Raw genomic sequence first — 25,369 nt, 5'->3', positions numbered from 1 at the left:
CTGACTGTCCTCGGGAGAGGTCCAGAGCCCAGCCCCTAGGCAAGGGGGTGCGTTCTGATGACAGGCAGGAGCAGAGCCTGGGAGGCGGGGAACGGGCCACAGAGGGCTTTCAGAGCAAGTCCCCCGATGCCATGGGGCGGGACCCCACCACTCCTACGAGGGGCCTCAGAGCAGGTGTCAGCGTCCGGAGCTTTAGGACCCAGTGTGTCAGCCCCGTGTGGGGATGAACTGCTTCTCGGGGCCTCTGGACCTGAGGCCAGAGTCGGCATCTCCGGCTCTGGCCAGAGTGGGGCAGGGCTCAGCTGCCTTGTCCCTCTTGAGCTCCCCAGGATGACCCAGGCCATCTCCTCAGTCTTTTAGAGCCCCCCCTTGCCCTGGCAGTGTTCAGGAGGACCGTCCGATACCAGGGCAGGCGCCGCTCAGAGGGAGGCCCTTTAATTACAGAGATGCAGCAGGCTGTCTGGCAAACACTAGGTTCCACCACATGACAGGTCATTACGCTTAATAGTCCACAGGTAGAGCCAGGAACCCGGCCGATGGGACCAGAAGGGCAGTGACAAGTGTCTGGCAGGCAGGGAGCCGGGTAACTGTACCCCAACACACACACTGATTCCCGATTATGCTCAGACCCTGGTGACCTGGGGTAATCACGGTGTAAACCCCTGCCCTGCCCTGGCCCATCCTGCAGTCAATCAGACGCCCTCCCCTGGACTTGCTCAGAATGGCTCCTGGCCAGTGAGGGGAGGGAAGCCCAGGGCCGGACATGTGCAAAGCATTTCCACTGAAACTGGGGGTTCTCAAGGAGTTTCCAAGTGCCCGCAGATCTGCTGTGGGCGACTGAAGGGGCCCAGAAAGTCAGAGGGGTGGACGCTGGGGCTGCTGGCAGCAGGAGTGAGGGAGATGAAATCTTTTCGGCCTTAGATGCATAAATGATTCTCCCTCATGTCCCACCAGCTCGAAATCCTGTGGCCCTCTGACTTGGCTCAGCCCACCCAGGAATTCTCCACCTTCATCCAAGGAGGACCAGGTTTCCCACGTGTAACACGGAAGCCTCTTCACGCAAAAGCCACAACACCACAGTTCTATCTTAAGTGCAAAGACCTGCCCTGGTCTGGCCCCGGATCTTCTGCTCAGGATGAGAAACCTGCCGGCACCTGCACGCTGCCCCCGCTTCACGAAGGTCTCCCCCCGAACTGCACCCCTGCAGGAGGGCTCCCCCGACCCCGGGATGAACCAGCAGACCCCACGGTCCACTGTTCCCCTGCCCGGTGTGGCAGGTGCAAGGTGGCCTCGAGTCTAGTCGTTCTGCAGCGGGGACGTGAATCACAGCAGCACACTGCACGCTGTCACCTCCTGTGGTGTCACCTGTCAGCGAAAGCTCCAGAAAGCTGGCAGAAAGGTGGCCCCAAGGCCTTTGCGGCCTCTCCTGTCAAGGGGGCTCCTTGAGACTGGCGTGACCTCGTGGGCACTGACCAGCAGAACGGGGCGGAGGTGACACTGTAGGACCTGAGTCACGGAGTATGAATGCTCTCTGCACCCGTAAGGACGCCCGGCCGGCCTCCCTCCTGGATGACAGAGCTACACGGAGAAGGCGGGCCAGCCAACGGCGGGCACCGAGGCCCCGGACGTGGGGGGCGTCCTCGCCTCCTGCCCCATGGGGCCTCCCGCAGATAGAGCCTTCGTGACCAGTCCCTCCAGTAGGAGGTCTGCCCGGATGAGTGCCCAGCCGCTCCACAGATCCAGGAGACGTCGCAAGCTGTTGTTTTGAGCCTCTCGGTTCTGGGGTGACGTGTGGTGCAGTGACACACAGTGAGACACCCTGCTTTCTTTTTCTCACATAACACGTTGACATCTGACAGACACTTGTTCATTTTACTCCCAACCGACTGGAATGAACGTTTCCTGAAAACAGAAACTTCGCTGTTTGCTAGTTTAAGCTCCAGAGGCGCCCTGGCAGAGCACTTGTTTCACGAGCAAATGAGTGAGTGAAAGGGTGAGATGAGTTGATTAATGAGAAACACTAACGGATTCTCAAAGGAATCTAGAGATCGGTGAGGGGGAGGTTGGGCAGCCTTGAGGTTTGGGGTCGATGTCACAAAGGCACCAGACCGCCCTGAGCAGGACCCTCGGGGCCCGAGACCACGGGACAGGCCCCCCGGGACCCTGCTGTCACCGACCCCTCTACACTTCCTTGACCCACGACCAGGCAGCCAGACTGCATGGTCCCAGGCCTCCTCAGCAGCTTCTGGTCAGGAACGGTGCCAGCAGCGGCCTAACAGACGGTGGGAAAAGGACCATGGTGAAAGGCATATGAACTAAAAGGCTATTTTTGTAGAAAAATGTGGGAGAGTAAAAATTATACAAACGTCAAAAAGAATTTTGCAAACCACACGCCAGAGAGGTGGCCTGCCTGTGCCCCTCTGGGTGTCCACGCAGAGCTGTTGACCTGGGTAGAAGCCCCACTGCACTTGGTGCCGCGTGGACAGACCGCCAGCTCTAACTGTCCAGAAACACCCCAGCAGCCCTCTCTGTCCCAGTGGATCCGGTGCAGGCCAACGGTGTCTGCCTCACCCGCCCAAACACAGAGGACCCCACTGGGCCAAGTAGGGAGGGGAAAGATCAGAGAAGCCCCCATCCAGTCAGTGGATGCAGGCGGGCCTGCAGGACCCAGGCACCGGGCGGTGGTGAGGCTGGGAAGACCGGGCCCTTGGTGGAGATGTGACGCTGGGACCAGGTCCTGCCGGCAGGGTGGGGCCTCGGGGAGGAGAAGGGAGGCGCGGGGGGGAGCAGAGCGCGGTCTAGAGGAAGAGCACTCGGGACTTGGAGAGAACAGCGGTGTGGTCTGGTTGGGCAAAGGGCCTGACCTGGGGGGTGGGGGGGGCGGCTGCGTCTGCTCCAGCTTGTCCTCGGACGCTTGCCAGGCTACGTGCCCTGCTTGAAGGACCTCGACTCCCACCGCAGCCCGAGAGGTGATGCTCTGCCACACCCGCTGTTCGGCTGAGGGACGTGGGCACACGTGTAACGCAAGCTGCCCACATCCCCAGTTGTTAAATGGCCGTGGCCGGAACCGCTCTGTCCATCCGAACCACCCTCCTCCTCATGGCTGCACCGCCCTGGGGGCTACAGACATTTAATCACACGTTAATAAAACTGGACGTTCAGCCCTTGGTTTTCCCAGCCACACTGCAGCTGCCATGTTCAGAACCTTTCCATTCTCATGGGAGATGCTGCCGGACAGCGCTGTCCTGCAGTGACCAGAGGAACAGCAGGACGCAGCTGGCGTCTCCCAGCTCCTGTGGTTGGTGTGGCCACATGCCAGCCTCTCTGGGGAAGAAGGGTGGAAGTGGTGCCTACCACCGTCGGCTCAGGACTCACAGAACAGCCACCTGCAGGCTCTAGGAGGCTGCAGGAAAGGCCTCCCACGGCCCAAGCTGCTTTAGTCTGACTCTTCCATGGCAGGTGGTTCACCACGCCCTGAACTTTGGCTGGAAAACCCGCCCATGGATTGTGGTCTATTATCTTTAATAGCCCAGAATCAGCCAGAAGCCCAGGAAGAGTGGACTGTTCCATCTGCTCCTGGGAGCTGGGAGCAGACAGGAAGGGCTGAGGTTGAAGAGAAGTGTTCCCAGCTCCAGCCAGGGCGTGTCTGGAAGCTGCAGCTGTCCGCGGCTGTCCCCCGTCTCTGCTCGGTGGCTTCACCCCACATCCAAGCAGAGCTGATGGTTGGAGCAGCCAGTAAAAGCAGCTGAGAAGACCCCAGCCCTGTGACGCTCAGGGACCCAAGTCCCCGTGTTTCTCCTTTCTGTCTGGCTGTGCAGAAACGGCCACTCCTGGGACCCCCGGGACCCCCACTGCAGGTTCAGAGCACAGCACAGGAGGTGACGGTCACTGTGTCCAGCCCCTTCTTTCTGCTGTTGAGGAAACAGGCTGGGAGGGAGACGGTCTCTCCCTGCACGTCCCAGCACCTGGACCCGAAGCCAGTCTTGCAAGCTTCTGGCTAACACATCCTGCAAGCCACACAGAGTGCCTCCCGCTGGGCTCCGAGCAGTGGGGCCAGAGCAAGGTTTTAGGGAGTCCAGGAAGGAGGACAGACAGAGGGGCCAGCTTTCCCTGGCTGCTTCTGAGCGGGTCCAAGCCAACGACCCTGACCTGGAGGCCAGGGTCCTTGGATGGGTTTCTGCTTTACAGTGGAAGAGGTCCTGTCCTCTGGGACCAGTCACAGCTCTGCGCCTGTGAGCCGAGGACCCTGGCACAGGGCAGCTCTGCCGCCTGGTCCAGAGCCTGCCGGGTAGACGCTCACACAATGCGATTCCCCCTCCTCCTCCTTTCCGGGACACGAGGCTCCAGAACAGACGGCAGACACACAAGTGGTCTCTACTCTTCACAGCCACAAAGGATCATCTCATTAACTGGGTTTCCGCTTACACGTCTGCTCTCAAGGCTGGAATCTGCTCATCACTAGATCACAGGTAAAGGCACACAGAGGAATGTGGGTGAGCCCAGCTCCCAAGCAAAACACAGAACAGATGTTTCCGAGAGACTGTAAACCTCGAGCCACTTTTACGTCCCGGAGGCGGGCGTGGAGGCGGGAGAGCTGCCGAGCACGTGACTTAATGGCTGAGCCTGGGCCTTGAGTCTGACCCCACACACCTGGGGCAGATGCGCTGGGGAGCCAGGAACCAACGTTATAACTAACAGCACTGTTTTACTGTCTAAACAGCCTACGTAACAGGCCGCCCATTAGCAAGCACAGCAATTAGTAAAACTGTCCTCAGGTTCTAGGAGAGACAGACGTGGCCTCCTTCCCCTCTCCCTCCACCTACGCCCTCTTCCCGGCAGCGCCGGGGAGACAGCGCACCAAGCACCTGGAGCAGCAGAGAGGCTGGTCTGAATGGTTGGTCGGCAGATCGGCTGGTTCTGACACTGAGATGACTAGCTGCCCTAATGAGGCATCAGACCGGAGAAGCCGAGACTGGAAGGGAACGGGGAGCTAATAGTTCACCCCGCCCCGGGACCAGCCCTGGGGCCCCAGCTGGCCAGGCCTGGCCTCTGCCTGGACTCCCCACAGGCAGGCTCTGTGGTGCCCGGGGCCGCGCACCCACCCTTATCCTGAGCCAGAACACCCCCTTCACTTCTTCCAGCAGCCCTTACCCCAGCCGTCGCGTGACCACAACACAGCTCAACCCACGCTCTTTGAATCGAGGTTTGTAGACGGTCCACTTTCTCAGCACCTTCCCCAGAAAGAAAAGCCCTGTCACTCTAAGACATGACACCAGAGCAGGACCGGGTCCTGCAGGTGTGGGCAGCTTGCCCTCACCTGGACACCGTGGGCCCGCCAGTCGGGGGGCCTGAAGGCTCTGAGGTGCTCTTGCCCAGAGCAGAACACGGCGGGTCTGAAGTCAGGGCCCTGAAGTCTGAACCACAGGACTGTTGGGAAAGGATCTCACTGAAGACAAGGACGAGGGACATCCTGGTGGGTTCGGCCGACATCCAGGGCATTTCTTGAAGTTAGAGAGCACGGGGCATCTGTGCTACCCCTGGGCTGTGGGTGATTAAGCTGGGCTCAGGGGCGAGGTCTGGGTATGGGTGATCAGACCTGGGGGGGGGGGTCCCTGGAGGTTAGATCGTCCAATGCTCACAGCTCAGGGGGAGAAGCTGAAGCCCAGAGAGGAATCAGGGGCCACACATCCACTCATTTGTCCAACAAGTACTCATCGAGCACCTCCCTATGCAGCCTGTAGCTGGTGCAGCAAGGACCACAGTGGACAGAACTCAGGAGGGATGGGGACAGATGACGGATGAGATCAGTCAACAAATAACATAGGCTATCAGACTGTGGTAGTGCCCTGCAGAGAACGACACAGGAAAGGGTGGAGAAGGCCAGGAAGAAGCTGCAAGATGGTAGGGGAGGACCTCACTACAAGATGATACCTGAATGAAGCCCTGACTATGGAGAGAGCATTCCAGACAAAGGAGACAGCCAGTGCCAAGGTCCTGAGGCCAGCGTAGTGCTGTGTGAGAGCCCCTCCTGGTGGGGCAGACCGAGGACGGTGAGGCCAAGGCCAGTGCAGCACTGGCTTCTTTCCAGAGTAGCCGGGAGATATTGGAGGGTTTGAACAGAGGGGCAGCATGACCTGATCTGCTGTGCCAGGTACAGGCTGCAGAGGACAGAATGAAACGGGCCACCAGACCAGAGCCCATCGCAATCACCGGGGGAGACTTGGCCAGCCTGGTGACAGCAGGGAGTGAAGTCAGCATTCAGAGATGGAGCACGTCTGCTGACTGCTCGGACATGGGATGTGAGATGTGAGAGGGGAGGGTCACCCAAGGTCGTGGCCTAAGCAGCCGCGGGAGCAGAGCGGTCTCCGCAGGGGGTCACGGTGCTTCCAGTGGGTGGACCAAGGGGAGGTTCTGGTGGGGGGTGTTCCGGGGGGAGGGGGTTCCGGTGTGGGGGCTGTGGGGAGGCGGGGGGTTCCATGATCTGGATCTGGATCCAGGAGAGAGATGACTTCTGGGCTGGAATCATCAGCAAATACTCAGGATGGAAAGGAGTGAGGCTGGCTGGGGACGCAGAGGGACAAGGCAAGGAGGAGTGGAGCCTGGGGGTCCCAAGGTTGGGAGTTTGGGTACTGGGGGCAGAAATGCTGGCACAGGGTGTTGGTGGTAAGTTAAGAAGCTCTCAAGACCCCCAGCCTAGAGCCCTTTGGTCTCTGTGGTGTGGTTCCTGGCCCACACTGGACACTCAGTGAATATTCATGGAACGAATGAACTAGAGAAACAGAAGAGAAAGGAGTGCTGAGCTCCGATTCCTGTCAGCTCCTCCTTCCCACAGGGATTGAGGGTCGGACCTGAATTCCCTTACTCTCCACGGTATCAGCCAGGGAAGCTGCTGCCCAGGGGTTGCGGGGGGGCCCCCACCAGGCGGGCTCCCCACCCGTCCCACAGCTTCCCACCCCCTCCATCCCAGACCAGCTGGCCGGGTGCCTGGGGCAAGGGGACATTCCAAGCAGAAGCTTCGGCCCTGCCGCCGGCTGGGGAGGAAGGGAGCAGTGACAGCAGGGACAGACGGTGGGCTTGGCTACCCCAGGGCCGGGTGGTGGGAGAGGGGTGTCTGCTGGGAGAACGACTGATGACCCACCCTGGTTGCGGTGCACGGCAGACGCACTGGGAGCTGGGTTTTCTGCCTGTCAGAAGTCATTAGTGGTTCTGTGGGAACAGCCAGAAGAAAAGTTTTATATGGAAAATAAATTCTTCTCTGAGCCACAAACCCCCACAAGTTTGCAGCTAATAAGCCCACAAATGTAAGATGATTAAGAACTGGTGAGGAGAGAATTCCTCACGTCTTACGGGTTAGCCTCAGAGGCCGCGCTCTGACCGGCTGGCACGGGCCGAAGCCTGGCAGCCCCGCTCTCATCCTGGCTCTGACTAGCTGTGTCCCTCGGGCAGGCCAGCCGCTGTCCGCCTCAGCTTCCCCACCTGTGACCACGGACGTGTAACTCCTGCTCTGTCTTCCTCAACAAGTGGTCGGGTGTGGGGGTGAGAAATGAGACAGGAGAAGCAGCAGTCTTTCAGAAAAAAACTTCAGTTTTCTTAACTGCAGGGAGTTATCTGTGGAATGATCGGCACCTGCCTTAAAACTAGGAGGCAAATCAACGAGACTCCCCTTGACCCCCGACCCATGTCAGCGAGGACCCCCGCCCCATCTACTAACGTGCCCGAGACGGTCTGGACCCCTGCCACCATCAACTGCCCCTGAGGGCCCTGCCACGGAGCCTACCCGAGGGCAGCCGCGGTGGACTGAACTGTAGTCTCCAAAACACATGTCCCAGGCCTACCCCGGGAACCTTTACGGGCGATCTTAGTTAGGAAAAGGGTCTTTGCAGACATAATTAAGGATCTCCTCAAGGTCCCTGGATTGCCAGGGTGGGCCCCAAACACAACGACCGGGGTCCTCTTAAGAAGAGGATACTTGCAGAGGCCATGAGAAGACAGAAGTGGAGACGACCAGGACGCACCCCCAAGCCCAGGAGCACGAGGGATGGCCAACTGCCCCAGGCGGCGGGAGAGGCCTCAGACCTTCCCGAAGGAACCAGCCCTGCCGACACCCTGACTTTCGACTTCTGACTTTCAAAACTGTGTGGAAATACATTTCTGGGTTTATATTTTTTAAGCCACAAAGCTCGTGGCGATGTGTTGCGGCAGCCACAGGAAACTGACACAATGTCCACGCCTTGACTGCCCCGGCATCCCGGCCCGCCCCACACAGGAAATGGGTCACGCCATGGGCCACCACGAAATGTCGCCATGGGCAGCACCCTCCTGCTGCCTTCAGACGTGCTGCGAAGGAGGGAGGGGGGCCGGGGAGGAAAGGCTCGCTGTGTCCCTCGGGCAGTAAGCGGGAGGGCAGGAGAGAAGAGCAGCGCCAGCTAAGCTCCCACGGGGCCCCGGGCGCTGGGACAGGCACTGTGGGGGCTGTGAGGCGCTCCCCTCTCTCTCGCTGTGGTGCCACGCTGGGGATTAGAGGGCCTCACAACAGCTTGAACACCACCCTTGGTCTCCAGGCATGACTTCCAAACACTGACCTAAGGGCCCTGGGGAACCTTCCCAGAGCCGCTTGGGGTCCTACCTTCTCTCACTTCTCAGCCCAGACACTTGGGAAGTCCTGCAGTCAATCTGCGCTCCCGGGAGCCGGAGGTTGGTGTTCTGGTGGTTGACAGTCACGTACAAACTGTAGAAACTCGGGCACCTCACCCCACATCTCTGGGTTTGCTCTCCTCTGGAAAGTGTTGGAGCGAGTACTTCACAGGCTGGGCCGGCCCACCTCTGGTGCTGTGTTTTCCGGGGGGCAGCGCAGAAGGGAGGCGTGGTCACAGGGCAGAGCCCACCCTGTCTGCCTGGCAGGTTGGGACTGGTGGCGAATGCCTCGGGGAGCGGGAGTGCTGTCCCCAGAGCCTCTCCTGGTGCGGTCGCACCTCTGCAGAGCCGCCCCGCGGCCTGCGTGCTCGTTCTGCTCCGCGGGAGAGCCACACGGCCGCTCTGGCCCGGCCCTGCGGCCACCTTGCCTTGCTCGGCTCTTTTGGAGAGAGGGCTTCGGTGTGCTGGTTTCACTTCCTCCTCGGCTTCTGACGTGGCCCATCGAGGTGCCGATGGGGGCGCCCGCGCACTGAGGGGAGGCCTCCTGCTCCGGCCAACCCAGCTCACAGAGGTGGACTCGGGGTGGGGCCCGGGCGGCCGGGCCTCCAGTGCAGAGGTCGTGACAGAAGCCACATTGCCATGAGTGTCCCCGTGCCGCGGTGGGGCCGCCCGGCGTGTGCTCGACGGGCTTGCGCACCCTCCTGCGTGTGGTGCGGCGGCTGGGTGGCCGTGCGTGCGCGCCCTGGCCAGGTGAAGGGCTGGGGCCGCTCTCCCTCCTGAGAGGAGCCTGCAGACCCACCCAACCCAGCGCTCAGGCAGGAGGGTTTGATCTTGCCTCTGCTGCACAGATGAGAGGGTCTAAGTGGCAGATGATGGGGCCCCAGGGGACCTGCCCTTCCCTGAAGAAGCCAATTACGCAACAGTGAAAGGTTTGCCATCTCCTGCCTCCTTTTATTCTCCCAGCCACTCCTCCCTGCACATCTGGCTGCCCCCAGGCCCCCAGCCGTGCTCTGGGGCGATGGAGGTTAAAGAGTGCCCTCTCCCGTGTTTTAATTTCAGATCAAAAGTTGGAAGAAGAACCTGCCCCTCAAGGGAAGGGCAGGAGGGTGTTGAGAGTGAGGCCCTGGGGGGAGGCGGAGAGGAGGGGGGGGCGCACGTCCCCAGCACAGCGCACCGGGCTCCATCTGAGCGCCACACCCATCAACTGTCACCCACGCACCAGCGCCGTGAGGCCTCGTCACCAGGACTGTGGACAGGCCCGCAGAGACCACGACTGGGCCCGGCCCGGAGAGCGGGCGTCTGAGGCGGGGGCTGCAGGTTTGGCCGCCAGGCGGCTCTGCCTTCGTGGTGCTGTTCGCTCTGCCTTGGGCCACCCACCTGCAAAGTGGGCGCAGGCCGGGGCCACGTGGCGAGCGGAGGATAGGAACAGGGCACCGGCGGCAGGGCTGCTCTGTAGCTCAGCCAGCGCCCGTGAAGCCAGACGGCCCGAGCAGCCATCCAGGGCTCGCTGGGAAAGAGCAGCGCGCCCCAGAAGTGGAGAAGTAGCTGCTAGTCGGGTTTTTAGGGGTGACAGCCCCACCCAGTGTGTGCCCAGCCCGGCTTCTGGGCAGACGCACACACGCCCTGCTACTCTGCGGTGCCCAGCAGCTCCAGACGTGCTCCCAACCTCCCGATCCCCCAAGGTGGGGCGGCTGTGGCATGGCCTTCAGGGGTGAAGGCCGTCCTTACGGCAGGGTCCCCCAGCTCCCAGAACGGAGCACACATGCCCAGAAGGCTGAGGACTAGCTGGGGACTCCAAGTATGTTTCTCAGCTCGCCCGCCCTCGGTCCACTCCGTCCTGTCGGGGGGTAACTGTGGTGGCCACGCCAGCTCCCTGACCTCTATTTCGCGGCACGTTGAACCAGCAGCCTTGACTGTCCAGTTTCACTGTCTGGCTGCCTGCGACAGCAGGAGGGGGAGGCACGCGGCCCATGCCACACACAGCAGTCAGGAGAGGTCCTGACTGTGTTTCCTGTCGGGTGGAGCACAGGACAGCCCGTGCCTTGGTCTCCACCTCCCCATCCCCTTCCCTCGGCCGCCGCAAACGCAGACGGCCCAGGCCCAGGCCTCTGGCTTGGATTTGCCAAATGGTTTTCCCCAACTCTTGCTTCCTCGGGTCACAACTCATCCCAGCGTTTTTTTCTCTGGTTTCCTGAAACCCTCGCAGCTCTAGAATGACGCCTGTGTGTGGGGTGAGGGGCTGGTGTGTGACTGGGGGGCACAGCAAGGGGGCGAGAGAAACCTAACCAGGTCCCTGACACCGGGAGCCCTTCCCCAGCCCGGGGCTCACACTCGGTGACCGCGGGGCCTCCTCTCCGCGCACCCCAGCACACCCCTCGTGGGAGCTGCGGGATCAGCTGGAGGGCCGGCGTGCTTATCCTGGCCAGCTCTGTGCTCATTTGGGGCCAGTACAGCCCACTCCCCAGGGACTGGCGGACACCAGAGGAGATGGGGGAGGGCTTGGGTGCATTCTGACCTGAACTGAATTCCAGGATGATGATGTGTGAATAATGTGGCTTTTCAAGACTCAGCAGCTTGGGCGCCGACTGGGTGCCCTGCCCAGCAGCCGTTCAGCTAGTCAGATGGCATCGTCAGCACCCCCCTCCAGCAGACATCAGGACGGCCACCACGTCCGCCTCCGCCCACCCAAGCCTTCCATTTCCCAGGCTTCGTACCCAGACTCGCCCAGCTTCTCCTGGCAGTCCCACTTCTGTCTAACAGCTTCATCGTTCTGGTCTCTCCGTGGGCAGGGCCACCCTGAACCCCCAGAGGGCACCTCCAACCCCCAAAGGAGGAAGGAATCCTCTGGGAGTGACACTCCAGAGAAGGGCCACATCCCAGCAGCCCAGTCCTGCTGGCCTGCCCGCTGCCCCCACCCTCCTGGATGCGGGATCCCCGGCCCCAGGCAGCAGGGTGCCCCCCACCGACAACCCGGCACTCACAGAGTCTCCAGGCTGTGCAGCCCCTCGAAGCTGTGGGTCCCCAGGTGCTCGATGCGGTTGTTGTGCAGATGCCTGTGTGGGAGGACAGACGTGTCAGGACAGGTGCCCCAGCATCCGGCTGGGGGAGGGGCAGCAGACGAGCGGACTGAGCGGCCACAGGGGCCAGAAAGTGACTGGGCCGGGATGGACTTCTGAAGTCACAGCCTCCAAGGCAGGACTGACCACGGGCTACACTGCTGAGATGTCATGGAAGGAAAAAGCCAGAGGGGTGCCGGGGCCAAGGCCAAAGCGGGCTCCTGCCAGGCCCGTGGGGAGGGGCTCAGCGACAAGGCCCAAGGCTGAGGCTTCCTCTGCGGTCCTGCTCCCAGGACGCAGCCTGCCTGACTCAGACGCATTTTGGGAGCCAACAGCAAACCACTGCAGACCCCGTGCAGTTGAAGGCCACGCTTTCTGTTAGAGCTGGAGGGAGCTGTGGGCGATTTCGGAAATGGGCAACTGGCGAGGCCAGAGGAGCTGGGGAGGGCTTCACGGGGGCCGTGTCCAGCACAGGATCACGAGGGTCGTGGTGCGGACACGCAGAGGGAAGGGCCTGCCGGGCGGAGGACACAGGTGAGGCGGTGGGGTGTGCGGGATGGTGAGGGTTTGGCCGGAGCACGTGTTGGGAGAGAGGTGGGAGGTCAGTCTGGGAGAGGCTCCCAAGGTCAAGAGTGACTGAAAGTAGGTGCTGGCCTGCCGTTCTCTGGCTCCCAATGGAAGGAACGAAAACAGCAGAAACAAGGCTCCTGCCCCACAGCAATTACCGCAAGTAGCAACAGACAAGGGCAGACACACGGCCTCACGTGGACAAACGGCCAGAACTGGAGGCCGAGCAAACGTGCTGGCCCCTCGTCGGCCTCTCGGTCCAGAAATCAAACTGGCAAAAACCCCAAATCCCGAAGGTTCTCCCTGAAATCCCCAGTCTGTCTTTCTCTCCCCACTGCGCGTGGGCTTCCAAGGGGCAGTGACATGAAGGGTCCAGGCTGCTCACTGGATTGAGGAGCAACCTGAAGCCCAAGGGGGCTCCTGGGCGCGGGGAGTGAGCTTGTAGCTAACACAGGCTGACTCTGCGGAGAGACCCTCAGCGCACGCTCCCCTACCTGCGCCGCCAGGTGGGCAGACCCTAATCTACCCACAACCTGGCCCACAAACTGCCGCTCGGAGGGGACTGAGGAGCCCAAAGATGACACAGCAGAAGCCAGAACAAAGACCCGCGGTGGCGGTGGCGGTGGCGGTGGCGGTGGCGGGCGGAGATGGAGGGAGAGGGCAGATGGTGCAAACGCAGGGAAAGGTCCGGGCCCAGAAGGAAATGCAGCTGGTGAGCGAGCGGGGGACAGAGGACGTTTGTCACAACTGCCTTCTGCCACAAACAGACGCTCTTTCAAAGACAGAAAGTTTAAATGAAAGGGAAAATGACACTGAGGACCAAACTGCATCCTGGAAAAACCAGCCAATGAGCGTGAGACAGGGAGCTGCTGACGGCAGGCTGGGGTCAGAGACGGGCTGAGTGATGGGCGCGGAGTGAGGCTGCGCGAGACCAAACGGCCAAGACAGCAGAGGACACAAAGGTGCCTCCACACAGGGCATGGGTGTCTCCGAGGGACGGCGTCCAAACAGGAGACAGAAGACGCATTCAGAAAGGTGGCACAGAAGAAATTCCCTGAAGGGAGAGCGGAATCCGCAGGTCAAAGCTTGCATTGCTTCAGGAAAACCGGGTGCAGACTGCCCCACGTTCTGCCACTTTCTCGCCAGGCTACGAAAGGTCAAGGGTTAAGAAACATCTTCAGACAAGAAAAGGAAATTGTGCAGGAGGAAGACATCGGCTGCCTCCGAGGCGCTCACATGGGGCGGCAGGCACACCCGCCCAGCGTGGGGGTTCTTGACAGAACCGAGTCCTTCCCCACCTGCTCCATCCCTGGGGGGAGGCAGACCCCTCCCATGGGGACTTTCCGTTTGATGGATAAAACACTGCACTCCCTTTCTGCCTTTGGGAATGAACCATCCCCCTTCCCTGGGTTCTAACTTTTCCCATTTCCTCCACACCTGTTACCCAACCCGCAGCAAACCCTGCCTCCCGCTGCGCCTCACTTCCACCCCGCCCCAGGCAGCTCTGGTCCACGCAGCCTCAGCTCCCGCACGTCCAGCTCCAGGCCTCCGAACCCTCCTTTACCCGAGGCGTGCTGAGGCTGGCTGGGGCTCAGAGTCAGATGCAGAGGTATGGCCTACACACAGGACGGCACCGCCGCCCCATTATACCCCTCGAGGTCCCCAGGGCCACAGCCGTGGCAGAAGACGCAGGCCCAGGGTTCGGGTCAAAAGAAGCCCCTGCGCCCCTGCTGGCCCCCTCGCTCCAGCCAGACGCCCTCCACTGCCTGTGTTCACCAGAACTTCTCTCCTGCTTCCTGTCACACCATCCTTCTTCTCTGCCCCCAGGTTTTCTCGCAGCTCATCCCTGGTCCTGGAAGGCTTTCCCAGCCTCCTCTCCCCTCCAAGGTCACCTGCCACCGGCAGCCTCTCTCCCACCTCCCCTCGGGAGCTGGAGGCCGGGAAGGGCAGGGACGGAGCTCTGGCGCTGCCCGTGGGAGGGGCCGGTTCTTGCTCTCAGTTCTGTGGCCAGGCCTCTCCCCTTAGTCCCTTGGCCTCTACACCCCCCACCCTCCTGGGTCTGCAGCAGCTGAGTGTCCCAAGCCCCACCCCAGCCAGACTCTGAGTCCCACCCTCTGAAAACCTCTCAACCAGTGGATTCTTCCTTCAGAGCCGTCAGGCCCCCATCTCTCCCTGAACCAGGCTGCGCTGCCTCTCGGGAAGCCTCCTGACCAGCCTTCCCGCCTGTCTCCCCTGTCCCCACCCGTCTTCAGATTGGCGTCCCTGAGTGCCCTCTTTCCACCCTGGCTTCCCCCCACACTGCAGACAAGCCAACCCCCCGCTCAGACATCCTGTGCCCCAAACTCACCTTCCCGGCCTTTTCTCCCCCAACTGGACTGCTCGCTGACAGTGACACCCTAACTCCCCCTACCCGACCCCGTCTTTACTGACACCTGCTTGGAAGCCTGCCCTCACCTGTCCTCACCTTCCCGGCCCAGGACCCTCCCCTGGCGGCCTCCCCCTTGGCTCCAGCAGCCCGAGCTCACGTGACGCATCTCAGCATCTGGCTCCCTTGGCACAAGTCATGCGCCATCCTGCCCACAGTCACCCTGCAACGTGGGCTGGCTGTCCGGTGCTTGATTCTGCATGGCCCCCAGGGCTCCCTTGAGAGGCCCTTGTTCTCCCCGGAGACCTGTCTTGGAGATCTGACCCCGTTTACCCACAGTGAACAGCAGGATGTCGCAGGGGCGTCGCTGAAGCTGGAATCAGCCACTCTGTTCTGCTTACCCTCTGTCAAGACCCCACCGCCCAGAAGAAGGGCTGGTTCGGCCATGCTGGCAGGAGGACATGGTCCAGAGGGACGTCCATCCTGCCTCTCAGGTCTCCCAGGACAGAATTAGACAGACCTGGGCCTGCTTTATTGTCTCTCAGGTGCACTAAGCGTCACCCCTGCCCCCTGCCCCCAGTTTGGAGAATCACACCAGATTTCAAAGTGCAGAGGAGGCAACTTTGGCAGAGTCACGAGCAGGCGCATCCCTCGGCAATTAGCATGTAACCCAGAGCAATTGCCTGTGACCTCCAAGCCCTTAGTAATTACCCTGGGAACTTACCAGCCCAGCACAGCAATTAGCCAGGAGTGAGTCTGCACCCCACACTTCCCCTCGGAAGGCAGAGTTAACCCCAGTCTCCAACTCCTGCCAGGAATGCCGTCTCCCTGGTCATCACCCTGACGGGGCTCAGCCGTCTAACTGCACATGGTAGCTCTCCTCGCCCCTCCAGGCCTGGGAATGAGCTGAATTTATCCTGTCCCTGTGCCAGAGCGTAAGACAGGGCCCGTCGCCCGACCGCCAAACGCGGAGGACTTCATCCCAGGCCCCAACGTGCCCTCCAGCTGGCACGGTGTGGCGATGGCACTTGCACGTCCCAGCCCAGAGGGTGGCAGCTTAACTCCTGTTCTCCGGCCTCTGGTGGGGAGGGTCAACAGGAGACCCCCCTTCCTGGCCCTGGGGAGAATGAGGAGAAGCTCAGAGAGGGCAGAGCCACGGGTGGGGGCGGCACTCACAGCACCACCAGGCTGCTGAGGTTCTGGAAGGCGCGGTCGGGGACGTGGGCGATGCGGTTGAGGGCCAGCGTCATGGCCTGCAGGCCGGGGAGGTGGCTGAGGGCCCTGACCGGGATCTCGGTGAGCGCGTTGTCGTCCAGCCACAGGTGGCGGAGGGAGGGCAGCCCCCGGAAGCTCCCGTCCGGGACCAGGGAGATGAGGTTGGCATCGAGGCGCCTGGTGGAGAGAGGGTGGAGAGGTGAGTCCCAGCAGGTGCAGACTGAGGGCCAGCTGGCCGGCAGGACCCCACAGGGCCTTCAAGGTGCCCGGGACCAAAGGCCAGCCTGCACCCAGTGTCCCACCTCCTCAAGCTCCTGTGGTGCACCCCCACCCCACCCCACGATTCCTTTGACCCTGTCAGCCATCTGTTCCTATTGGTGACCCAAGTTTGGACCCGCAGCCCAGTGTGGACACGTCTCCCCACCCCATGCTCCCCTCTGAACTGTGGCTCCCCTGCCCTGGGGAGATACCATCCTTCCAGAGCCTCGCCACTCCAGGGCCAGACAACAGAGATGCTCCCACCGTCGACAGAGGGACGACCCTGCCCTCTGCACGGAAAAGAAAATGCCTCCCCAAAGATGCAAGCCACTCCCACCACCCAACCCCGGAGCCCCTGCTCCCCGACTTCCCAGGGACCCAGCTGTTTGATGGGCTCCTTGCTTGGCTGATGGCCACAGGTGAGGCTGCTTCTCAGAGCAGGTAGGCTGACGGGGGGGGGGGGTGACCCTGTCTGGGCACAACCAGAGGGTCCAAGGTGGCAGGAGGACTTCTGATGTGAGTTCTGGAGGATCTTGGCAACCCAGCAAGACAGGAGACAGCCCACCCTGGCTTCTTACGGGTAAGTCCAGGCAGTGATGCCCTTTCCCACCACACCTCCTGGTCAGGGACCTGGGCTGAGCCCCACCCCCTGCAGCTGGTCCCACGGGACGGGACGAGCTGGCCTGTGACCCTGGGTCTGCTCCTGGACTTTGCTGTCTTGAGGGGGCTTTGTGCTGAGGCCTGGCTCTTCCACACAGCCAGCATATGGCACCTGTGTCGCGGAGACCTCAGCCCTCCTTTGCAAAGGCCCGAGGGCCCCATAATCCGGACCCTTAAGAAGAATCTGTGTGCCTGGGTCGGGGTGGAGGGGAGACTCCCTTCCATCCCAGTGGCAGGCGCCCACCTGCAGGCGTCGCGGGAGAGCAGCCGACCAGGACAGGGCCTGACAGCTGCAACGAGGAGAGGCCTCCACCCACATCAACCTGACCCAAAGGCCATTATCCCTTCAGTGAGGGCCGGTGCCTCCCGTCCCCAGCCTCCAATGGCCGCCAGACCCTCATGGCTGATGTGGCAGGGGTCGCCTGGGGACCACAGGTGGAAACACTGTGGACGGTCTGTTTCTGCTGTCGGGCGGGGCCTGGAATCTGTTTCTACGAGGCCCTGATGTTCTACGCACAGACAGGGTGCAAAGTGCCGGATAAGCATCAGGTGCGCAGGAGACGGAGCCCCGCCCTTCCCCGCGGAGCTCCAACTCAGTGGGAGGGTCGGACTGACAGTCACGGAGCAGGGTGACCACAGGGGAGGCTGCAGGAGAAAGTGATGCCACATGGGGGCCTGGTGGCCCCGGGGGGTGGGCGGCAGGGCAGGGTGGGGGGTAGATCCCAGCAGAGGGAGTAGAGGGCAATTGTGGGGGATGAAAGTGGCCAGTGGGGCTTCGGGAAGGGGAGGGGAGCACGGGAGAGAAGGGCAGGTGCAGCCGGTGCGCCAGGGCCTGCGAGCAACGCTGTCAGGGAAACGCGGAGCCACGAGGGTTTCCAGCAAAGGACGCGGACACACAGCAGGATTCCTGGTGCTGGAGAGGGGCCATGCTGGAGGCCGAAGACCAGCGAAGAGACAGGAGCCTGCACAACCATCTCGTCAGAAAGGTACGGCCACATCCCGTCCCCCAAAGTGCCCCTGCTGGGGGTGTTCCCTGTTGCTCTGGCCTGGGTGGCTGTAGGGCTGGCCTGCCAGGCTCCAGCGTCCAGCAGTTCTGGGAGTCTTTTTAGCAGTGCTTGAAGGACACCAGCCCGGCCTCCTTCCTGCCCATGAAGTGCCCTCCACCTGGGCTCCCCCACCCCTGGAGCATGCCTGGGCTCCTCGGCTCCCAGAACAGCCCCATCACAGACCCCGGGGGGCCCTGCCTGGCCTGATCCTCCACTTCCAGCCTCATTTTGGTCCCTCCTCATACACTGGAGCCCACGATTACTCAGTGTGCACTACTGTGATCCACGGGCGCTACACGCATCAAGTCCTTCCATTTTCATGGCCCATGAGATTGACGTTTTGCAGACGAGAATGGGGAGGTGCAGGAGGTTAAGTAACTCGTCCAAGGTCCCATGTGTAGTAAGCAGTGAAACTGGGATTCAACCCAGGCAATCCAGCTCCAGAGAACACGTCTCTGTTACCTGTGTTACCCGCACACTCCACACACCTCCGGTGTTTATGTGCCTCACTGATCTCTGTGCAGACCTGGAGTGCTCCCAGAGCACCCCACCACTGCCACAGCAACAGTCCCGAGCTCTCACACACCTGCGTGCCCAGCCCACCGAGGGGGCCTGAGCTACATTCTCCAGCCTGTCTCGCCGGCTCCACCCCCACCCCCAGAGGCATCAAGCTTCCTCGAGCACATGGTCCAGGACCATCGGCCTCGCCACCACCTGGGAGCTCGTTAGAAGGGCATTATCTCAGCCCCATCCCAGACTTAGGGAGTCAGAGCCTGAATTCTAACCTGACTTCCGGAGGGTCCCCTGAGTCTGAAGCACATTAATGTCCCTGAAGCATTGAGCCAGGCCTTCCAGAGCTTCTGATGCTCTGGTGCAGTGGCTGGGCGGCTGGATGGGAGAGGGAGGCTGCAGCGTTTCCTCGGTGGTCGGGGCCCGGCTTGTGCTGGGGGCCTTGCTCCTGGTTTTATCACCAGGCCCCAGGCTCCGGCACGCCCACACCGCGTGGTTCACAGACGGTGCCCGGCAGTGATCTTGAGTAAACAAGTGAATGAGTTCATGGGGAGAGGGGCGGCTTAGCTGCTGGAGGCCTGGAGGGAACCCAGGACAGTGGTGCCCCCACTGAAGCCCTGGGCTGGGTGTGGCCCCCAGTGACGCCATGACACCAGCGGTACCTTGATCCCCTGATGAGCCCCGTCACGTGTCAGGTCAGCGCCAGGTGTGAGGTCTGCGTCCTGGCGGTGATGTCTGAGCAGCTCCATTTCACAGAGCGGCCCAAGGCTGCAGGGCTGCTGGGCTGGGGTTCCAGCCAGGTGTCTGACCACGTGCTCACCACCTGGGACGCTGGTCCTGGGGGCCCGAGGAGGGCAAGGACCTGAGTGCCTCCTTGAGGAGCCCTGGGAGCCAGTGAGGCCGTGACCAGCGTCTGGGAGCTGCCTGTGTGTGTGTAGAGTGAGCACACATGTGTGCCCTTACACACGCATGTGCCCACTTCCTCACATCACCATGGCCCTGATCTCCTGCGTTTGGTGCAACCCAGAGACTGGAGGGCCTCAGAGGCCTCTTCTGCCAGGCTGGGCCCCCACTGCTGCTCAGCTTCAGTGAGACTCGCCCGTACCTCAGCGCTCCTGGGACAGGGATGTGCCAAAGGGGGAAATTCGGCAAACTGGCAAACGAAGGACATGGGACGGCAGTGGGAGAAGTCGGTCAGGCCTGAATTTGCATGAATTTCCACACGGGCAGGTGGGCTGGTGGTGGGACATGGACCCAGGGCAGCATGGTTGGATTTAGCAAATAAAAATGCATGTTGCCCATTTAAATTTGAGTTGCAGATAAATGACGAGCAATTTTTAGTGTAAGTGTGTCCCAGGCAATACTTGGGACAGCGCCCAGCTACACTGGAATTTCAGACGGGTGGGAGTAACCGTTCCGATATGTTGGCTCAGCACGTCACGTGGCAGCTCTCAGCCTGGGGGTCCTGTGAGTGTGGCCTTGGCCTCGAGACGGGTCTAGGCACAGAGCCCTCGTTTAACTGTGGGGCTGTGGGGGGCAGTCTCCTGAGCTGTGTGGCTTAACTACCCCCTCCTCCCTGAGACAAGACCATCTGGAGGCTGAATGCGAAGGGCACGGCTCAGAGCCCGCCCTCCCGCCTCCCAGTCCCTCTCACCAGGAGGCCACCCAGAGGAGCCTGGGGCTCAGGGAGGAACCAGTGGCTGTAGGTCCTCCTGGTGGTTTTGACCTAGAGGACAGACACCCCCTTGGAGGCACATTCCCCAAGGGGTCCAGAGAGGATGGGGGGGAGATGGAGCCACCCTGACTCCTACTTCCTCTCCCCCTCTCGCCTCTGTGAGTCTCTCCTGCCCCCAGGAGCCCCGATCCTTGGGTCCCTTCTACTGTCTCTGCCCAGCCCCCACAGGACAGGGTGCTTCCTGAGCAGCTCCTCACCCCTGGGTCAGGGGTCAGGCTCCCAGGGTACCCTGTCCTCGAGGGCATGTGGGCCAGGTCCCCCGTCATGGGGGGGGAGCCTCGGAGCAGCTGCCATCCCAGGAGGGGGAGCCAGTCCACCACAGACTCGGGTTTGGCAGGAGGAAGAGGCCAATTACACCAAGTACGTTTTGGAATGAAGTCAGCGGCCCTTTCCTCTCTCCCACGTGGGCCTGGGCTCCTGGAGTGATGTCTGGTTTCAGTTCTTCCCCGGGGCACTCGGGCAGATGAGCAGGGACGTCTCAGGTCAGTTCTGGCTTGCCCGGGCTCAGGAGGCAGCAAACCCTGGAGCTCGCACTCCCCCCGCCCCAGGGGGAGACAGGGAAGGAGGCTTGAGGCCCCTTCCCTCCAAGCCCCAGGGGTCGGGGGGCCGGCCAAGGAGCACCGGACTCCTGGGGAGTCGGCACCTGGCCCCCTGGCAGAATGAAGGGGACGAGACCCTAACGGGGAACGAGTGGCCACGGAAGAGGTTTAGGGGACGGAGGGCCTTCTCACTGACTGTGGCCCCGGAGCAGCAGTGATCTCGGAACACTCTTGTGCCTGAGCTTGAAGGGGCCCCGCCTCATCACCTCATCTGAGGAGCCTGAGGCCCAGAGAAGGTGAGCCCAGTGCCCAGAGGGGTGGGAGGCCCCTCCCGCCAGCCTGGCTCCCCTACCTGGGCGTGACGACACAGAGGTGCGCACGTCTCTGGGCTAAGGAGGCACATTCCCGTTTGGAGCCCGGGGCCCCTGACAGCCCGCAGAGCATGAAACTGACCTAACAGACCCTCCCTGGAGTGTCTTTCTCGAACCCACCCTGTATCCTACCAGACCTCAGTCAAGTGCACCAGCAGAGGGACAGATTCGGGGCTCCCAGTGGACGGCCACCTCACCACGCATGTCACCACGCAGGCAGCCATTCAACAGGGATCCCACACGTGAAGCCCCACGCCCAGCAGGTGGCACAAGCTGACCTTGAATCTACAGGCCGGTGCCCCCAGAGGCCTCAGGGTCAGCTAGGAGAAAGGGCGGGGTCCCTGATCCATTCCGCGAGTGTGACCCCCAGCTCCCAGCCACACGACGCGGGGGACACGGCAGTGGGGGGACAGGGTCCTTAGAAGCAGAGAGGGCCTGAAGTCCATGAGGACAGGTGGCCGGAAGGAGACCCCCCAGAGCCACTCCAGGGAGCAATCCCGCCTCCTCCAATCAGAGAAGGTGCTCCCAGGCCCCTCCCATGGTGTGGTCCCCTCAGCCTAGGAGAGGGCCTCTCGCCAGTCCGAGGATGTGAGCATCCCCTCCCTGGCAGTGGACAGGAGGGCAGGGTGCCGAATGTTCAGAGATGGGCCAGCTGCTCTCATCCTATGACGGACCCCCACCCACTTCAGCCTGGCTGCCTCTGGCATCCTTAAAGTGGCCCTCCATGCAGACCCTCCTCGCAGATGCTCCCGCCATATAATTTTCAAGACCCAACACAAAATGAGGGTGGGAAGCCCTTGCTCAAAATGGTTAAGACGCTCAGGAGGGCAACAGTGGAGCCTACTGAGCTGGAGGCAGGGCACTCGCTGGAGGCAGGGCACTCGCAGACCCGGCCCTTCTCTCGAGCCAGAAATCCTCCAAGTGGTGGCCAGGTCTCTGCTCTGCCTCCCCGACTGTGGGCGCGAGGGCAGGAAGAGTTCGGGGAGAGGCCCTGAGGACAAGGCCTGTGGGTTTGGTGCCAGGCTGTGGACCATCTGCCCTGGGCCAGACCCTGGCGGCCTCTTTTCCTGGGGATCCCCGGCCCTAGCACACGCGGGCACGCAGCACACCTTCAGGGGAGGAAGGAGAGGGAAGAGGGCAGGGAAGGGGGCGTCTTGGCTCTGGCTGGGGGGAGGCAGGTGTCGGGGAGGGGAGGAGACTGATGGAGAAAAATGAAAGCAATCGGCCACTGTGGACACAGTTACCCTGACTGGCACCTGAGGGAGCACAGGGCAGGCTGGCACCAGCTGAGCCCTGAGGTCGCGCCCGGGCCGCCCGCAGGCAGTGGGCCCCAGCCTCCCGCCACTGCCAGCCTCTGCACGGAGGGCCCTGCATCTCCGAGGAGCGGGGGTCCGTCTGGCTGCTCACCCTGCTCAGGGTTTGCACAAAGCCTGTAGCGCACCTCCCACTGACCAGCAGGTCCCCACGTGCTCCCAACACGTCAGTCTCAATTCTGCCCCGAGTGCCATTCCTTTTGTCTTCAGTGCAGTCGGACTGGATTAAATTCAGTCCAAAGGGAAGGAAGCATCTGGTCGCTGGATCGCGTGGAATGCACTCAGCACAAGCGCCCACCGCCAGGCAGCGCCGTGCTCAGCTCCGCTCTTTCGTGGGGAGAGCCCGTGTTCCCTCTGGAGGAGCTCTTAGACTCTTTATATTTAATAAAACAGCACAAAACCGTAGCTGGCATTCACGGTGAGCTAGCGCTCGACATAAACCTCGTGTCTGGCCTCCACCCCGGCGCCGTGGACTAGGACACCTGCACTCCCCCCTGGCCTGCAGGAAACGGCTCCGAGGTGAAGCCCAGGGTCTGACTCCAAAGCCCGTGGCTTCAAACCCACAGCTGCTGACTTTAGTCGAGTGTGTGGAAGATACTCTGGAACTGGGACCGGCCCTCTGTCTGTGGGAAATCCAGGGAGGCCTCACAGAGGAAGCGACATTGAGCTGTTCTCGGGGAGGGGATTTCTGAAGGTAGAGTTAGGGGAAGGGGCAGAAAGCAAAAGGAACAGCAGAGAGAACCCCGGGGCAGGAGACGCACTGGGGGGTCGCCCACTGTGGAGGTGGGTGAGACGGGCCTGGCAGGGAGACAGTCCCAATTGGAAAAGGGCCGCAGGTGGGTCACTGTGAGGTCAGTGGGGAGGGGTCAGGGCAAGAGGCCTGGGTCAGGGGCGGAAGTCAAAGGTTCTCCTATGAGAGGCTCTCGGACGGCAGGCCCAGGAGAGCGGGGAGGAGACAGGCAGGGGAGGTGGGAGGCACCCAGGAAAACAGCAGTTTTCCGAGGCTGTCGGCCAGGGACCCCATCACACACCTTATGCCCCACACTGCGCAGAACCAGGGGGTGGGATCCCACCAGCGCTGCCCCTCCGCCCCAGGCCCCAGATCCCAGGAGGTGCGTGGGAGGGAGTCCCCCTTTCCCTCTGAGCTCTGACCTCTTTCTCCGTCCTGGGATGGTGACAGGTGGGGTGGGGAGGGGAGCTGGGTGACGCTGAGCCAGAGCTCCTCCACCACTCAACCCCACGAGGCTTCCCCTCACCGGGCTTGAGCCCCACGCTCGGCCTGGAAGGCCCTCCCGTCCATGTGGAGTGCAGTCGGCCAGGGCCCTCGGGGGCTGACAGCTTGGGGCAGTGGCAGGGCGTTTGCACTGGAAGTTGCACCCAGCCTTAGTCCAAGTGACTGGACCCAGACTCTGTTACAGGAGGTCCCCCCAGCCTAGCTCCTCTGTGCCTGGGCAGACGTCTGTGCTGTCTGGGCAGCTGAGGGCTCCCCAGCCTGCGTCCCATCCCCTTGGGGCAGGACGTCTCTGGTCTCCTCAAGGCAGCACCGTCCAGTAGGGCTCCCTGAGCTGCTGCCACCAGCCATGCGTGGCTCCTGGCCACATGAAAGGTGGCTGGTGTGGCCGAGGAGCTGAGTCTTGACGCTGATTCCATTTGAATGGCCACCCGCGCCTAGTGGCCACCACACTGGACAGCGTGGCTCTAAGGCATGAGCCAGGCTCAGTGCAGGTATTTGGGGTCTGGACGGAGCAAGATGTGGTTCCTGCCCCGGAGAGGCCCACGTTCTACGAGGAAGATGAATAAAGCAACAACAGATAGGGATGCAGCGTGTGCGTGGGTGAGAGAACAAGGCTGTGTCTACATGTGAGGCCCCGAGAGCAGAAGGTGGGAGCGGCTCATCGGGGACGGGGACGTAGCACAGGCCTGCCCTGGGCCTCGAGGAATCACTGAATTTTCACCAAGTGGACGAGGGGACGAGGTGCCAATCAAAGCAGCACGTGGGGTTGGGGGAGGGAGGTGGCTGGGAGGAGATCACCTGTGGACCTGAACTTGAACCCGCAGGCTTTGAGGAGGACAGCTCCCGGGGGTCAGGAGGCTGGCAAGAGCCTTGAACCTGCAGAGACAGAGTTCTTGACCTCGGAAAAGCCCCTTCCCCGCTCCGGGCTCAGCCAGCAAGGGGGAGGGGCTCCCAGCCCCTTTGTGGCTCTGCCCTCCTAGGAGTTCATGTCTTCTTGGGACACGTTCCCCTGGCTTGTGTCCCTATGTCCCCGAGACAAGGGCTTGCTGAGCCATGTCACACGCAGAGACTTAGGGCTGCCGGCCCCCGACCCCTGAGGCCCACAAGCATTTCAAGATGACAAATTCTACCCCTTGGACAGTATTCCTTCTTTAGAGTGTGGAAGTTGCCTGTAATGTGTTTGGAAACCTGGCAAATATTATTAGGTAGACTTTTAATTAATGGAGAATAGCTTTTTGAGAGAAAGTTCGGGCAATGGGACACAGACTTGGAATGCAGGGAGCTCTGGGCCAGAATGGTGGAGGGCTGGGAAGGACACTCAGTCCCGGCGGGAGGAAGGCCAAGACGACACGGGACCTCCGAACAGTATCACCAAGTTTTCCTCCCGATGAGACCGGAGGCCACCGGGGGCGCCGCTCCCTGAAGCTCGCCCACAGTGGGCTTTCAGCCTGTGCGTCTCTGTTTGTTTGGCTGGAGTTCTGGGCGTTCCCGGCGCTGTTCAGAGGACTGCCTGAGAGAGAGACTAGTTCCAGGGTGGGGGCTGAAAGGGCACCCCGCAGCCCAGGAGGAAAGGGTCAAGGTCACAGAACAAGGAGAGGACAGAGCCAGAGAGGGCGGCTGGCGCCGAGCCCCGTCCGCTGCCCTCCTGCCCCGGTCCACTTGGTGTTCCTCACCCCCACCACCACGGCCCGTGCCCCGGGGTGGCCTCCCTAACACCCCCAAGGAGGACATCGTGGCCAAGGTCCGATGGGGTCGCATCCCTCAGGTCCGAGCCCCCAACCCCTGGAGCCCATTGTCAGGCCCCCCACCAGGGCTTGACCTTTCCAAGTCCAGAAAGGAAAACTCTGGTGTTGGAACCAAGTGGCT

General features: G+C 61.8%; 1 protein-coding gene across 2 annotated transcripts in view; it reads right to left on the bottom strand.

Moving 5' to 3' along the window:
- The window catches only part of LGR6 (leucine rich repeat containing G protein-coupled receptor 6), an 88,803-nt gene that overhangs the window by 17,830 nt on the left and 45,604 nt on the right, over positions 1–25,369 (bottom strand). For both annotated transcript variants that reach the window (XM_031438292.2, XM_064477333.1), the window contains exons 5-6: positions 15,799–16,014; positions 11,616–11,687 (exon numbers count right to left, since the gene is read on the bottom strand). In XM_031438292.2, coding sequence (XP_031294152.2) covers positions 11,616–11,687; positions 15,799–16,014 — 288 coding nt within the window. The remainder of the gene's footprint in view (positions 1–11,615; positions 11,688–15,798; positions 16,015–25,369) is intronic.

Source organism: Camelus dromedarius, chromosome 21 (assembly GCF_036321535.1).
Source record: "Camelus dromedarius isolate mCamDro1 chromosome 21, mCamDro1.pat, whole genome shotgun sequence".
Classification (NCBI taxonomy): domain Eukaryota; kingdom Metazoa; phylum Chordata; class Mammalia; order Artiodactyla; family Camelidae; genus Camelus; species Camelus dromedarius.
This window is presented reverse-complemented; position numbering and strand designations above follow the sequence as displayed.